General features: G+C 39.8%; 1 protein-coding gene across 1 annotated transcript in view; it reads right to left on the bottom strand.

The window, feature by feature from the left end:
- Positions 1-16,295, bottom strand: part of acap3a (ArfGAP with coiled-coil, ankyrin repeat and PH domains 3a) — a 114,205-nt gene that overhangs the window by 14,398 nt on the left and 83,512 nt on the right. Inside the window, exons 5-15 of the mRNA XM_072367257.1 lie at positions 15,154-15,212; positions 14,735-14,918; positions 13,976-14,020; positions 13,767-13,862; positions 13,261-13,335; positions 9,453-9,464; positions 4,253-4,365; positions 3,659-3,710; positions 3,301-3,401; positions 2,180-2,291; positions 1,060-1,268 (exon numbers count right to left, since the gene is read on the bottom strand). Of these exons, the coding sequence (XP_072223358.1) occupies positions 1,060-1,268; positions 2,180-2,291; positions 3,301-3,401; positions 3,659-3,710; positions 4,253-4,365; positions 9,453-9,464; positions 13,261-13,335; positions 13,767-13,862; positions 13,976-14,020; positions 14,735-14,918; positions 15,154-15,212 (1,058 nt within the window). The remainder of the gene's footprint in view (positions 1-1,059; positions 1,269-2,179; positions 2,292-3,300; positions 3,402-3,658; positions 3,711-4,252; positions 4,366-9,452; positions 9,465-13,260; positions 13,336-13,766; positions 13,863-13,975; positions 14,021-14,734; positions 14,919-15,153; positions 15,213-16,295) is intronic.

The raw sequence follows: 16,295 nt of genomic DNA, 5'->3' as shown, positions 1-16,295 counted from the left end.
TGAGAGATATTTTCATTGGCATTACCTCTGCAATTATTTCATAATTATTCTAATCCTTTTTTTTATGCATCAATAAATATTATAATTAATTCTAATATACAATCATTGTAAATATTTAGAAAAAATAAAATAATACATTTTGATCTACTCGACTAATTTTGAATTTCCCCCACTGGGACATGAATTGACTCACGCCCTTATGAATCTTTTCTTTTCTATTCTATTCTATAATAATTTCAAATAAAAGCTTCATTCTTTCATTGGCATTTTACATACTGTATATGGGTTTAAACATTTTGAGCATAAAATGATCTGTTGTAGTAGTGCTTGAATTTTCAAATGCTGAAATATGAGACATATAAGATATTTGCTTATCTTGAATTTAATGGCAACATCACGTCTCCAAAAAGGCTGATGGGCAACAAGCCAGTAACAGCACCTTAGAGAGACAGAGTCTCTCACAAGTAAGACCTGGTTCACACAGATGAAGGTTAAAGCTCCATCATACAAAGGAAAAGTCATATGTGAAATCCAGATCCAGAAATTCCACCGTGATTACTGGACCTAAGCCTGTTTAAGATTATAAAATGGACAGATGGTTTTAGCAGACTGTTTGAAATATTCCAGAAAACTTGGTTTCAGAAGCATATTTTCAAAGTCTTAGATCTGAGTGGATTCATATTTCTGTACTTTCAACGGAACAAAAACATGACTAGAAGCAACAAATACTTTTGTTCATTCTGAACTTTCCGTGACACCCTCAAGCTGAGATAACGCCACATCTCCTCTGTTATTAGTCTTAAAACTAATTTATTCAGCTCAAATACTTGACACAGAGCTCCTTGTGGAGCCATAAAGCACCAGTCATATATACATTAATACCCAAGACTTTAAACAAATGTAGGAAGATTTAGCAAAAGTGCAGTTTTTCATAAATAAGTAACATTTTAATGGAATACTGTCATCTATCATATGCTTGTCTCACACATGTAGTTGAATAAATGTATGTTGATGTATGTATGATTTATCTAAAAAACAGATGCTATTCCTGCTCTGTACCTGTGGATGCCAGAGCACTCGATACACAAGAGGATGCCCAGGTTGATCGAGGCCCAGCGAGGGTCGGCTTGACCACAGTCGCAGCACTGCTCGTTCCCTGGCAGACGCTGTATGCGCTGCAGGATGGTCTCCCCCCTGCCATCTCGCTCCCGTGGCTCACTGGCTGAATCTATACTGCTGGTGGACGGAGAGGCTGTTCTGTCCAGATGCTAAAAATAAACATTACACACGCATCCATTAGGATGCATGGCAGGAAAGCAATATATCTATTTCCTAATTTAATAGTGTCCAGCAAAGGCTCAATTCAACAATAGCAGGGAGAAAGAGACCTCTGACTGAAGTAAAAGTGACTATCACATAGGGCTGGGAGATAAAACAATAACTATCGAGGAATAACTTTTCCTTGATAGAGATATGAAACATGGTCGATATTCTTTTTCGATAGATTACATTCGTCCATCTTTTGACGGACAATACGAATAGCCAATGACAACGAGAGTTGCACCCGCGCTGAACCAATCATTTGGCTGGAATACAGCCATGCTAGCAGCTAGTCGTGGCATGTTTGTTTGGGCTGCTGCAGCCGTATAAAAAAAGAAAATGAGTGCTCCCTCGGAAGAAACGACGGAAGACACAGCCCAAGGCATAAGGGGTGACATTGTTGATAAGAAGGCCCCGAAAAGTTCGGTAGTGTGGCAATATTTTGGTTTTTTAAAGTCCGACATGAAACGGAGTACACTGCAAATTATGTCTAGCCACATGTTCCAACAAAGACAGGGATGGAATACCACTAATCTTTTTCATCACCTGAAGCAGCGCCACCCGTTTGAGCACAGAGAATGCAAACTTTTTTTGATTAGTTGACAGGTCAGATATAGGATTTTGATTTAAAATACCTGTTCTGTATTTATCTGAAACAGTTGTATAGTGTTACATGTCATGTTCAGCTTTGACAGAAAATAAATATTTAATTAAAAATTATCTTCTGATATCTTCAAATCTCAAATAAAAGTAACTTGGAACATTTAAAATTGACAAAATATTGATTTGTTTCATAATGTGATATATATCGACAGTAAAACTTAGCTATAATGTTTCATTACCAGTAATTATGACTCACCTCTATGTAGTAAGTGTCAGGGCTCTCTCTGTATGCTGAAGCAGTGCTAGCTTGAACTGCCTGAATCCAAGCTTGTCTTAGCTTCTCAGACTCGGCTTGAAGCATACAGCTCCTGTTAGACACACAAAACATTCCCCAATCAAAACGCACTTTCCTTACAATTGCGTATGCTTATGTGCACGTTAACATTTGCTAATTAGCAATGTACAGGTAATAACCAGGTATTTATAGCTTTCCCCAAAAATGTATTGATAATTTCCAAAAGCACAATAGAAAAAATGAAGTTAGTCAAGACTGCTAACAGTCTACAAGACATTGTAGCAACCTGGTGGTATTTTTTTAAGACATGGCAGTGCTTTGGACTAAATGTTTAGATGTTTAGCAGGTACTGTATGTTCACTCTGTTCATCACTCTCACATATTGACATGTGACCATTTTCAACACATTACTGAACTTTTATTTGAGCTGTGGCAAGAAATCAATCAAATGTTATGTAACTTAAATCGTGTTTAAATAAGAATTAAATGAACTAATTCTAACGTCAGCTAACATGTATCCTAACTGGTGCATAATGCTAACATTTGCTTTTGTAATTAACTTACTGTTGCACCTGAGACTAAGATTTCCTCAAAACATGTAAATTCATAACTAAACAAAATAAGTGTTATTACAATTTTCAAAAGCAGAGTTTCAAAATTGAAAGAAAAACTGATTGTTAGCATGTTAATAGTCACAAATCACAATCATCAAACATATTTTTCATTTAAACTCGTATTCTGGTAGGATTTTAATTAAAATTCTTCAACAACTACATTTTACCATTAATGTATTAATGTTAAATGTTACATGGATGCATCTTAGTATGTTAACAGTTGTTAATTGCAGCTCGTAATAAAGAATAGAAGAGGCTAATGGGAATGTAAACTGATTTTAACAGTAATAATAATAAAATAACAGTCACTGGGCTTCAACCTCTTGAGACCATGAATGTGTTTCAGAATCAAATTTTTCTTAGATATTTAGACTGGACCAAAGAGCACCAACCGACAGATACAACCCCGAGAGCAATGGTGCCATTACAGTTCAAAATTAAGTTTTGATGAGAGTGAGTGTCCCTTACTTGGAGGGGGAGACAACCTCAAAGCAAAACCTCCTCTCAATGTCTTCACATGGTTTAACAGAGCACAGTCGGAGGTCCTCAACCACAACCGTAAGAGAATCCTGCCAACAGAAAAACAACTTTTAATATCATTCCAAATCAACACAAGTAGAAATGAGTTGTTCAGATATTTTCCCTGGGGTTGGATGTCTCAGGGTACCTAACCGGCTAACAGTTTTTCCGTGGGGTAAAGTGAGCTCCGAGAGGTTAAGTACTGCTGTAGTGATTTTTTTTTTTAACTCTCCCCCTACATTATAACTGCACTTAACCTCTCAGAGCCCACAGGGAAGGCTGACATTTAAAAAATAGATGAACTTGCCTTGAGCTTCTTCTGATAGACCAGCTGACTGTTCTGTATGGAGAACCACCGTCTAGAGAGACAGTAAGTAAAGAAAACAATTTAGATGAATATCCTTTAAATGCAAATGTGTCAGCAAAGATGAAGGACTAGTAATACCAGTGATCAATTACACTGCTTCACTTTTTTGCTTTCATTAACCCACTACTATTTTTAATGTATGCTAGTTGGGAATTAGCATCTCCTGGTGAAACTGCGTTCCACCATATCTAATATTTGGAATTTTTTTTCCCATTAAAAACTCCTCAATAAAATAGAGTCTACAATACACCTTTTTCTTCTCTCAGTGAATAGGGATCTATAGGCTTTTTCAAACACGCCTCTCAAGCCGGGTCTGATGTACCTCTATTGCACAGTATTAATTTCCTCCCGTGTATCAGTATCATCTCTTATGTCATTAGGATTTTAGTGTGTGCTGTGTGGAAAATATTAGATTCTCTAGTTTCAGCTGTTATCTTTATATTACTGAGAAATGCAGTGTATGCATATTTGCTGTACATATCGTACAGTGTGATACAATGTATTACACATTGATATTTTTGTTGTGGTGGTTACCTGTTCCAGGTCTTGAAGGCATTGCTGGCCCTCTTAAACAAGTAGCCTTCCATCACCACACCATTAGGCGCATCCACGTTGAACTCCACCTTTGAGTCGTCATATGAAATGTCCTGAAAAGAGAAGACAAAATTCATCCTGACTGACACAGAACGAACTCTAAAGTCTCCTGATTTTTAAAAGCGTTCAGAGATCAAATAGGAAACCAAGCATTTTTCTGTTGCGAGTTGGCTGCAAAGATGCTCCTTAAACACTAGCAGCATTCAATGTGTACTATACAGTACAAAAGTCCGCAAACCAACCAAATCATCATAAATCGTCTGATCATGTGGAAACGTCACATGTGAGTCCATGTATGCATTTGAAAAAAAAAAACAACACTTCCAGTGTTAAGTACTGGGGTATTCATAACTCAACACGTGTGAGCATGATTCAAATTAACCTCAAACCTTCTAATGGCACTAAAATACTAGCCCACAGAATGATTCACCGAAATTTAGGGCTTGGGGCAGAGTTATGGTAATAATCTCTGAAATAAAGGCTTTTAAAAAGCACATAAAACATCACTTAAATTTGCTTAGTTGTTTTGATTACGTGCATCTCGCACATCGTCACCTATGCTGTACCATAGTATCAATTAAATTGTGCTTTTTGTGCATGTATTCCAGAGAAAAGAACAGACCCACCACAATGCATTCAGGTTGGTTGTGTTAACATGGAGAACGTGCTAACATCACTCAATTCTTATCAATTCATATCAACTATATGTACTTAATTTCAGCTGCCTGCACACCATTCACTTTTAATGCAATTAATAGAACGGTTTACTGTATTCCACATGTCACCGCTTTAACTTGTGAAAGAAAAAGAAAAAAGGTTGATTTCCTGCACACTGCCTGGAGACAACATTTCAGCAATGAAACCTTGTCAGGCACTGGAGTCAAAACGTCAGGAAACACTTTGTTTTACTACGATAACCAATCCCACTTAATCTCAGTCAATAACTGAGGCAGTGATCTACGCATGTCAGGCAAAATTAATAAATCAAAAAATAATCTTTGCTCTTTTAAATGCTAAAAGATGGTCAATGCAAAATCTCAACGTACAGAAAACCGGATGAAAGATTCTGTAAGTCTTCAGAACTCCCTAAAACAAATCAAGCACGTTAACCGTCTGAGGTCTATGATTACACCAGCGTGATCAGATCGCATGACGCCATTACGGCTCAGACCCCAGAGGGTTAAAGAATTACCTTTCTGAAAAAGGTATTAGTAAAAAAAATACTGTTAGTTTGCAGCAATGCTACATTTATATGCAATGCTACCGCTTTCCTGCCAGCATGCATTCATTTTAACAAGCATGTATATTGGATGACTGGGTAGTGTAAGTAGTATGATTGCCACCTTCTGTGTGGAAGACCTGGGTTTAAATCCCCTGCATGAAAGGCACTACTTCCAGTAGAGGTGCTTACATAACATAACATATCTAAAGTGTGCATATATCAACAAACATTATGCTGAGAGAAGGTAAGAGCGAGGGAATCACAAAAGGACAGCGATAAAAAGAGTGCGAGTCCATGTTACATATCTCTGATGTTGATTCAAAGTCATTACAAATACATAGACAAAATGAGACATCGTCATTCTTAGAATAAAGCTGATAATTCATTCAGTAAAAGGAGAGTAATGCAAAGCTACCCACCAAACTGTCGTCCCACTGGCAAAAGATATTAATTTTCAAATGTTTAGTGTGTTCCAGCAACATTGAAAAGCACACACACAAAAAAGAGTAAAGGAAAATAAAAAAGGAACTCCTGAGAAACAGATCTCTCAGAACAGAGGCATGACTGTCCTTACTCTCAGATGGCTGCAGCTCTCACAGCAGAGAGTAATGCTTGGTGACGCTGTAGTCGGGAGAGTAATTCCAACACTGACGTGTGCGCCTTCCATCCACTACAGCCACCGGCCTGCCGCACTGTGAGTAACTCAGGATTACGACTAATTATCATACAGCTGCCAATGTATCCATGGCAGGAAACTGTGATCTTCACCATACAGTACTGTAGATGCTCTTGACCCCAAAACAAGCAAACTGCTTTGACATTGGAGAGTTGGGTTTGCTGCAGTTTCACAGCTCCCTCAACACATTGTCTGTGCTGAAGTAGGTGGGATTTTCACCCCCATGGTGACCCAAAGGGAATTTGTTGGCAGGAAGCCAAGACCTCCAACAAAAACTACATTTACACAAACTGCCAGAAACTCTGCTCACTGAAGTCTCTGCAAGAAAGCTAACAAATCAGATAATGGAAAAGCTCGAATCAGAGCAGCTTACCTTCACCTTCTCTTTTGAATGTTGCACATCAGAAATGTGCGAGGATAAACCGAACAAGCTTTGCACCGACTGTCTCTCTGCAGTCTCTCAAGCCTATGACAAAGATCATCTATTTTTTAATAAAGCAACGTCATGCAGACTGAAACTGAACATTAGTGAATTATTGAACAAGCAGGAGACTTCAAAATGTTACAGGCAAATAAGTAAATTGCTGTGCAGCCACAGGAAAAAAAAACAAAAAAACAGCAGGAACATTGGATGATGCAGTCAACATGTCGTGATGCGTCACCCACCTGCTGCTGCTTTCAAACTGTAGACCATGCTGAACACCAAATGGTGAACTTTCTAATGTGAAAGGCTTTGTTTATCACCTGGAGGCTCCTTCTACTACAGCTTTCATCTGTAAAAATATCTGCCAGACATCTGCTCGGTCGTCTCCAACTAATCCTCCTCTAAACTCACCAAACTTCACTGCAAAGTTGTGCAACCTCATTTCAAAGCCTATCCTACCATGACACACTGATCACAATAGACAGTAACCAGGTCCAGTCTACAGGTCCCTGTTGTTGACTTTTTTGTGCAAAAGTGAAGGATAAAAAAGATATATACATACAACCCTAATTGCATAAGGCAGGCTCAAGTTAATGCTTAAATCGATAAATGAGATTTAAGACCAGTCTGGCCACTCAAATCCCTGCCAGCAGTACAAAGAAACTTTCCTCTGAACACATTTCTCTGGAAATAAAGCTCAGCTTTCCGCAACTCCTCTTCCAAGTTGTGTGGTTAATGTTTCAGTCTTTAGCCTCATATTATGAAGGTCTGAGGCAAGACATTTTGTGTTGATAAACAAATATGCTAAGATGTATTTGTTTCAGAAATCTGAGTCCTCTTTGGCTCCCGAAGGAGCAGTAGATATAGGCAGAGAGGACAAACACCTCTCTGACACCTTTTGCTTCTCAAATCTTTCATGAGACAGAATGGTTTAGGCAACAAGCAAAAAGTTGAGCTGCTACTAGGTTTGATGCTCAATTCAATTGGAGTTTTCTGGCACATTTAGTTTAAAAACATTATTATTTTTTTTTTTTAAATTGTTAAGAAATTCTTCCACAGGAGCTGTTACAACAATTCTGCACCGCCTTCTCACTTTCATCCATCGGGCAGGTGCTGCAGAGTCCTCTGTGACAGAACCAACAGACACACAAGCAGCTCGTTTCCCTTGTATCCCCAATCTTAAATAGCCGGCAAAAAATTATTTACCATCACTCTACAACACTGTACTGTAGTTCACCTCTGATACACCATTTCATGTCTCCTGATTTTCCACATCATTGTTATTATTATTATTGCTTTGCTTCTTTGGCCCTCTGTGTTGACTCTGTGTTTGTTGTACATATTTCAATAACAAGTACTGTATTCAAACGGTGTCACTGTATATGTATGCTAAGCTAGTAAATTGTCTAAATATTTGTTTATTACCAGATTTCATTAAACAATAATACTGAGTCCATACATTTGGCTTTTGAGAGGTGATTGTAATTTAGAAGTAATGAAAGGAGGCAATGTGTGTCATCACCCCAACAGCATCATCATAACATAAGCTCATAACAAAGTTTTGTTCTTCCTCTCTAGACTTATATATATTCTAGACTTGTATATATTCCCACATTTGTAATTCTTGTGTTCAGCAATGAATCAGCAGTCCTTCTAACATCACTGTCATTCAGCTGCATTTATGTCTTGCCCATGAGGCGATATGTGTATTTATAATGGAGTTCAACGTTCAACGCTTCAGAAAATTCTTTTGAAAATGTCCATTTACAAGCCTGCTGGTATAATTAAATCTTTCTGTGAGACTTCTCCTCTCAAGTTAAATCACAAAATGGATGTACTAGTTCATAAACTGATCTCAATTTCATCAGAAATTCATCCGCTTATTATTTGTCAATTAACAAGCTCCTGAACAGGCTGCACAAAAATGACCTATGATTCCTAAAAACAACTTAAAGTAGTGAATATTCATCAGAATCAGTTGTATTAGACAAAGTACGTAAACCCACATTGGGAATGTGACTCCAGCTATTGGCGTCTTCCTAGCGTTCCACAGAAATTAAACAAAGAATGCAACATGTAATAAAAACATTCAATCAATGTTTCATGACGACACGTATGTGCCGTTTCAGACAGTAAAAATAAACCCAGTAATGCGCAGCAGGTAGCTGACGTGCCGCGCTGGTGATGCAAATGAAGGGACTGCTGTTGTTAAACAGGAGCTCTCCATTAAAGCTGGAGTTAAAAATGAATGGCTTTGACATTTGGACGTTTTGGATGCTGTGTGTGCTCAGCCAGCAATAGCGACAGTCTGCACCTGGAGCACTTTAACTCCCTTTCTGCTCCCCTGAGTTTTGCTTGCACTGAGTAAAGACTGCCACTGTTGTTAATGTGTTGATGAAGACATTTTAAAAAAAAATTTCTTCTACAGTACTTTTACAGTTTGTAAAAGTAAAACAAGTGTTAAAGAGCATGAAGCAAGTATGAAGTACTGGGCTGAATTACTTATTTTGCAGGAAGAGCAAATTCAATAGTAAACAGTTTCACCGTTCTCTGTTTGAAGATGCTGCAAAGATCCCTTTCCATTAGCTGATGTAACATAAAGTTTGCATCTAGGCCATTCAAACTAAGTTTAGTGTTTCTAATTGTGCACTATAAAAGATTCAGGATCCACTTCAGCTTGCCCTGAAGGCCTTTGGAGTTCATCTGCAGCAGAAGAAAACACTGCTTTAACAGTGAGCGTTCGCCAACATTCCCTGCTAATGTGGATCACACATCAAACCAGAGCTTTGAGTAAAAACAAAGACGGAGGCGTACTCACCTGCATGAGGGTCTGGGAGAAGATGGTGGCATTGTGAACATGCAAGCAACAGAGAAGAAAACAGAGAATTAGGGTCTCCAGTGGCAGAATGGTTTAAAGCTTTAAAGCTGCGAACAGGAAGGCCTTTTCTTTGCAGTGCGATCCACTTCTGAACCTCTTTGTCGCTTCTTTGGGTTCTCCGCCATGTTGCTTCTAGCAGCACTCTCCTCCCCCCTCCCTTCTCATTGTCAGGTAAAACCAAGTTGAATGCATCATTTCCTGTGCACCAGTGCGGGAATGTCGCCCATCAACACCAAATACAAAAAGAACAAATACTGAAAAATACAGCGAGGTGTTAGAGGAGCCAAACGACTTAATCAGCATTATATCATCTCCTCTTGTAGTGGCTTGAGTGAAACGGATATTTATAGACACGTAAAAATTATGCACTGTAGCTTTAAATCGGGATAATATGATAAGCATTCAGGTGCAGTGCACCTCTGACTATCCTCCTTCCTGGCTTTCCATCAGACTTCAACAACAGAAAGCATCACTGATCAACCACAGCTACATCTTTGAGCTTGTGAGTTTATCTATTTACCACGACATGTCCCCTGTTGACGGATGTTGTATGAAGTGTCTGATCAATAACTGGCCAAATGTGACCCCAACCTTTCCCCATGGATCTGCTCACAGCGCAGACGACGAAGAACACATAGCAGAGCTGTCTGACAGATGGCCACTGATTCTGGGGTTCAGGGGAGCCAGACACTGGCCATCTGAAAATAAAGCTTTCTGAATTATTACGGATGTAGATGCCAGACAGGGAGCGCACCCACCATTTATAGAATTCCAATTATTTGAGTCACAGGCAATGTAATATATTCCTGCAGCGTACTGGAAACATATAAAAGTGTCGCTAATCGAAACTAAATGTAAAAGAGTTGACCGCTAAACTTTGGTGGAATATGCTTTCAGTTTAATGCTAAAATCAGCCTGCTAACTCGCTAATAACAGCAGATACGGCTGATGCGTAGATGTTTAGTAGCTATGTTTAACTGTTTACTGTATTTGTGTAGAATGCCAGCAAGCCAATTACCACTGAACCCAATGTAAGGTTAAAAGGAATGTCATTAGTCTAACAGATATTTCTTCATAGTAGACTCTAAACCTGCTTTGATCTTATAACTGCAGACATGCCCAATCACAGTAGTAGCTCGCTGACGGCAGCATAACAAGGGTAGAAAGTTTTTAATCCCAGACACATCGGCACCTGCGGAAGGTGCCAGGGAGGGTCATGGATGTCTACAGCAACATTCGTGGACATTAAACCATTCCAGTCAAAACAATAAATATCAACCTGGCGCTAGAAAAGGCCCAACATCCCTTTTGGTCGTACCACTTGCCCATACCCCACCATTTGGCATGCTGGCACATAAAGTATCCTTTTTCCTTTGGCAATACAGGAGTAGTCGGTATTTATCTGACCAAATAGCCCGTCATTCTCCTGTTAAGGGGCTAGATTACCACAAGCCTGGGAAAAGAAGAAGAAAAAGGGCCAATCAACCCTTTCTGGCAAAATGCAAAACAGTAGGGTAAAATTAAGAGGGGGAAACTAATACTGTGCAAAAAGTAATGGGACAACGGATTCTAAGGTCCACAGAATGGATTGTCTAGGAACTATAAAGTTTCGATCCCACTAGGTTCATCAGGTCAAAACTCCAGGAAAAACTTGCACTATAAAGACCAACTTTACTGTTAGATTAACGTATTTCTCACAAAACACATTGGTCAAACAATTGAGCTGTTTTGTATACAACTGAAGAGGATTCCTGGTTCGAATCCCGGCTGGAGCCTTTCTGTGTGGAGTTTGCATGTTCTCCCCATGTATGCGTGGGTTCTCTCTGGGTACTCTGGCTTACTCCCACCACCCAAAAACATGGATGTTAGTTTGATTGATGACTCTAAGTTGACCCGAGGAGTGAATGTGAGCGCAGATGGTTGTTTTCCTCTGTGTAGCCTATGATGGACTGGCGAACTGTCCAGGGTGTACCCTGCCTCTCGCCCAGTGACAGCTGAGATACGCTCCAGCCCCCCTGCTTAGTTGGATTAATATAGAAAATGGATGGATGGATACAACTGTTGCTCAAATTTGAACATCTTTTGTCTTTTTAATTCCTCTCTAGATGTACATTAGAAGTAGGTAAAGCTGTCCCAGAAGCTTCTACAGCCTGGATCAGCCAGCCTCTTTAAGTTTGGCAGTGCCATCCATGGAGCCTCTCTGCTGAAAATGCAAAACAAACTTCAGAGTCAACACTTTAAAGGACTAAAGGTTGTTTTAGCCTCCTGCTCGTGCATTTGCATTTATGTGCTGACAGTTGCCCTCTACAGATGACGACAGAGGGATTAGTATCGCTTAGAACACTTAGTTCCACCTGATTTAAAGCTTTAAATCAATGCCCAATGTTAGGGAGATTAATCAAACACCTCCCAGCAGCACAGGTCAAATCCCTCCCCAGTCACAACAGACACTACTGCACCAAGTGGGCAGACTGGATCTCAACGACAGAGCTCAGTCAAAGCCTGAGCATCACTTCAATCATGTCCCTTGTCTACATCATACACAGTCTACAACATGCGGAAGACATGCAAACATGAAAGGTAGTACTCAGCATGAACAGTCAGCCATCATCATCATGACCTGAGGTCCATTCATCCATTTTCTAAACCTGCTTATCAATTCAGAGTTGTGGAAACTTTCGGAGATTATCCCAGCTGCTTTAAGTGAGAGGCAGCATACTCACTGGACAAGTCGTCAGTCCATCACAGGTCAATACGGAGACAAACAACCACCATATGGTCAGATTAGAATGACCAATTAACCTAAAATGCATGTTTTAGAGTGGGAGTAAACCGTCAAACATTCACGTGCACAGGGAGAAGATGAAAACTCCACATGGAAAGGCCCCAGTCGAGATTCAAACCAGGAACCTTCTTGTTGTGAGGCGACAGTGTAAACTATCACTGCACCATGATCAATTGCATCTGTAAAGCCTTCTCTAATTTTGTCATCAATGTGCAGGTCCTATTTATTATAAGTAAGAAAATCTTATTCATCAGACAGTTAAACATGTTAAAAAAATCTCACTGAACAACTACATATCAACTCACAGTTGCTTGGTAAAACTGTCATTCTACTCTAATAAAATCTTAATTTTGTAACTGCAGGGTCATTTGAAAAAAGTAACAAAGACAACTTCTATTCCAGTGAATTCGGCTATACATGTACAATGATCTCCAACAATGCAAGTTAGATGCGGAAAAAAAAAGGGTCCTGAACATTTTCTCAAACATTACACACCATACTTTAGTGAATAACTCTATTCCACTCCTGTGCATGTATACCGGGACAAGGACTGTGCATGTAACTATGGTGACTGAATCCGCATGACAGGTCATTTATCATCTGTATCAGAATCATGGTGGCAAAAGCAGGGAAGTACATGGGAAAACCAGTGGAAATAATATTGTCAGGAAATCCCATCACAGAGGTAGACCGTATAACAACAACAAATTCTGATGATACCAAAACAACTTGACTGGAAATTCATGAAAGTAACTGATGCTCCTGACTGAAACAAAAGCCTTTGCAAAAAAGCCTTCAATCAGACGCAAAACCTTTTAGAAGTCTATGACAAGTAAGCAAAATGTAAAAAATTGTCTGGAAATCACAGACATTTCACCATGCTAAAATCTTTTATCTGAAAAAAGCCAACTCAATAATTACTCACAAATTTCGTAAGTCTGTGTAAAAGAAACAGGAACTCACCCTCTGCTGAATAGTTGCATGTTTGTGATCCATCTCCCTCTTCTCCCTGGCTGAGTCAATCACCAGCTGATCCAACTAAAAGTAAAACAATTGAGTGGCCTCAACATGGACTCTAACTACTGTTATACAACACACTGCAGAACTAGAGTGATTCAGTCCAGCTGGCTCTGAATAATTTTTCACTGGCAAACATAGACTGAGCCTCCCATCACACGCTGGTTGGGTCAATCTTTGGTAATGAAGAAGCGATTCAGTTCTCGACCTGCTGCAAGAGAAAGGCTACTCCACAATGACAAATGCTCGAAACACCCGCAGGAAAACCTGTTTTTTAAGGAATTTTCTGAAAATCAAAATTACAGTGCGTTACATTATTTCAGTCATCAAGTTGAAACCTAAAAGAAGTTTTTATGCAACTGCCCGATCTCAATGGTTCCAAAGAGAGACCCAACGCAAGGGGAGATGGCTCAGCTGGGTTGAGTGGTGCTAACGATGATGAAGATACTCACCTCAGCAGCCAGCTTCTTTGTGTATGGGTCCATCTCATCCAGCAGGTTGTAGCCCTGCTGGAACAGCGAGTACTGGGCATGCATGAACGACAGCATCTGCACGGGATACATGAACATCAAGGAGCACCATGAGCAGTCTGTTAGCCCTCTGTGTGTGTGGAACACATTACAAATATGCAGATGAGTCTTGGTGTTCTGCACAGACTTACAGCATCTAGGATCTCAAACTTCTTCCTTGCCTGAAGGACATTAATCTGCCAAAGAAAAAAAAGGTTTTTAGATATTAGATATGCCTTGACTTTTGCTTTACAATACACAATGCTTTGTTTAATATCTACAACTGAATCTAAATAACTCCCTTTAGAGGAGGTATTTTCTTTAAATTTAAGTGCACAGTAACAGCTTGAAGGTTGATTTGTGGTCCCAACGTGTCCTTTATACCTCAATGACAAACACGCCTTCAGGCATTTCATGGGTTAAAGCCTTTATACTGTATGTCGTAAGTGATGCGAACCAAAAAGACATTTTGTGCTACATTTGATATGTCACTTACATACATAGAGCATCTCCCTACAGCTTCGACCTTCTCTGCCTTGAGACATTTTCAATTAAGACTCAAAAGGGTCAGATGTCCGAGAGCTGCAAGGGAAGTCTACCAGCAGACAAACTGAAGAATGGAAAGAGGGCAGAGTCTCCTTTTGTTCCCGGCAGCAGTCATGTGTAGGGGGTTAATACTACTGGACAAAAAATACCCATGCTGTACATGACTAAGGCAACGAACGTGTCACACAAGTGGATGGACACAGAAGTTGTTGCAGGCTAACGGGCTATGTCTCATTCCCTGGTTGTACTGGCAACACAAGTCCATCAAGTGGGAATATAAAGTCATATCACGAACGAATATTTTGATAATTAATTAAATTTTGCTGATAAGGATCTGGGTGCTTTCTGCTGCTAATGTTTCTGACCTGCAGTACGTAGTCCAGCGCGAGGTGTCGGAAGCACTTGCGGGTGATGCTGAGTGCACTGGTGGCTTCCTCCACCTCATGAGGCTTGTTCCTGGGCGCCTGAGCGTTCTTCACCTGTGCTATTTCCATATCCTCGCGCACCCTGTCAAAGTGCTTCTTGGTCTCCTTAAACTTCCGAACATCCCTGACGCACAGAGGAGCAAAGTTCAAGTCAGAGACCTCACACAGAATTATGGTCCTAATTCAATGTTCAGGGCTGCAGTAGGTTGTACTCCGGTTAATATTTAAACACAGCAAAAAGGTTTTCAGGGGTAACAAGGGCATGTTTGCCTTTTAAAAGGTCATGGGCCCTTGCCTTTTTCAACATGCATTTTTTAAACAAATCAACAAGAAGTAACGTGAATCAGAGCTTTACTTACTCTTTCACAAAGTTGTTCAACTGCTGTTTCACAGACCGCTGAGCTTGGTCAAACAGTATCTGTGAAGGGATCAAACAAACATATTACTGCTTCTCGATCACAGTTTTTTTTTAATCTGGGGAGGTGAGAGGTATGGAAACATTTCAGACACTGCAAAGTTGCCAGATACCATAAATTCCGGACTATAGAGCGCACCTGAACATAAGCCGCACCGTCTAATTTTAAAAATAAAAAACATTTGGATTATAACCCACGAGTGCCCACAAGTTTTCAAGTTCGGGTCATCTGCTATGATTACCTCTGAAAGCTTTTGTCGTCTTTTTGCATTGACTTAGGTCTTCATGTTGGTGCCTCCACTGTCACACCATCGATTCACTGATGCCAAGATTACATGCAGCAGCTCTGTTTCCTTCTTCAACAGCCAGATTGATCGCCTTTAATTTAAAAGCTGCATCACATGCATTTCTTCGTTTGTTTTGCCATGTTGAGGGTGAGTACAAATGACTGATTTACAATAATTTAGTAGTGTAACTGTTTGATTTATTGTACAATTTCATTGACCACTATTCGTTAATTTTAGTGGTCTAATGTTCCTTAAAAATTTGATAATCAGTTTTCTGTCATCGTAAAAACTTTTGAGGCCATCGGGATCTCCCGGTTGGCCGGCCAGCCAGTGAGCTCAAGAGAACCAGTCTGTAGACTGCCCTGCGCAGCCGTGTGAAGTTCATGAGCGGCCCATTGAGTTAAAACTGTTATCAATCAAGCATGTTCCCGTGAAAATCTCCAAGATCTCCGACAACTATACCATAAAGTAGTCCAACCAATATATATAAAACTTAATATATAAAACTTGTTGTCTCTCTACATCTCACTCATGGTTGCTGGAGTGTCAAACTTACTCTCATTAATCCAGCCTACTGATTTTTGTTTAGCCTCCTGTCTTGAACTGAATTATTTTTATTCAGACCTTACTTAACTTTCATGACCACAAATATAAATTGGCCAGTGATTTAATTAGTTTTTTTGTTCATAAATTAGTGTAGAGTGGTTGGAGCAAAGCCTCGTGGGAAATGGGACCTGCGTATCGCCTTGCATTTATCCAATGGACGTAGGGAGATGAATGACCGGTTGCCAGAGAGAGA

This window comes from Leuresthes tenuis, unplaced genomic scaffold (assembly GCF_036924035.1).
Source record: "Leuresthes tenuis unplaced genomic scaffold, fLeuTen1.0.hap1 SCAF_16, whole genome shotgun sequence".
Taxonomy (NCBI): domain Eukaryota; kingdom Metazoa; phylum Chordata; class Actinopteri; order Atheriniformes; family Atherinopsidae; genus Leuresthes; species Leuresthes tenuis.
Note: the sequence above shows the minus strand (reverse complement) of the source record. Positions and strands in the feature narration are given on the sequence as shown.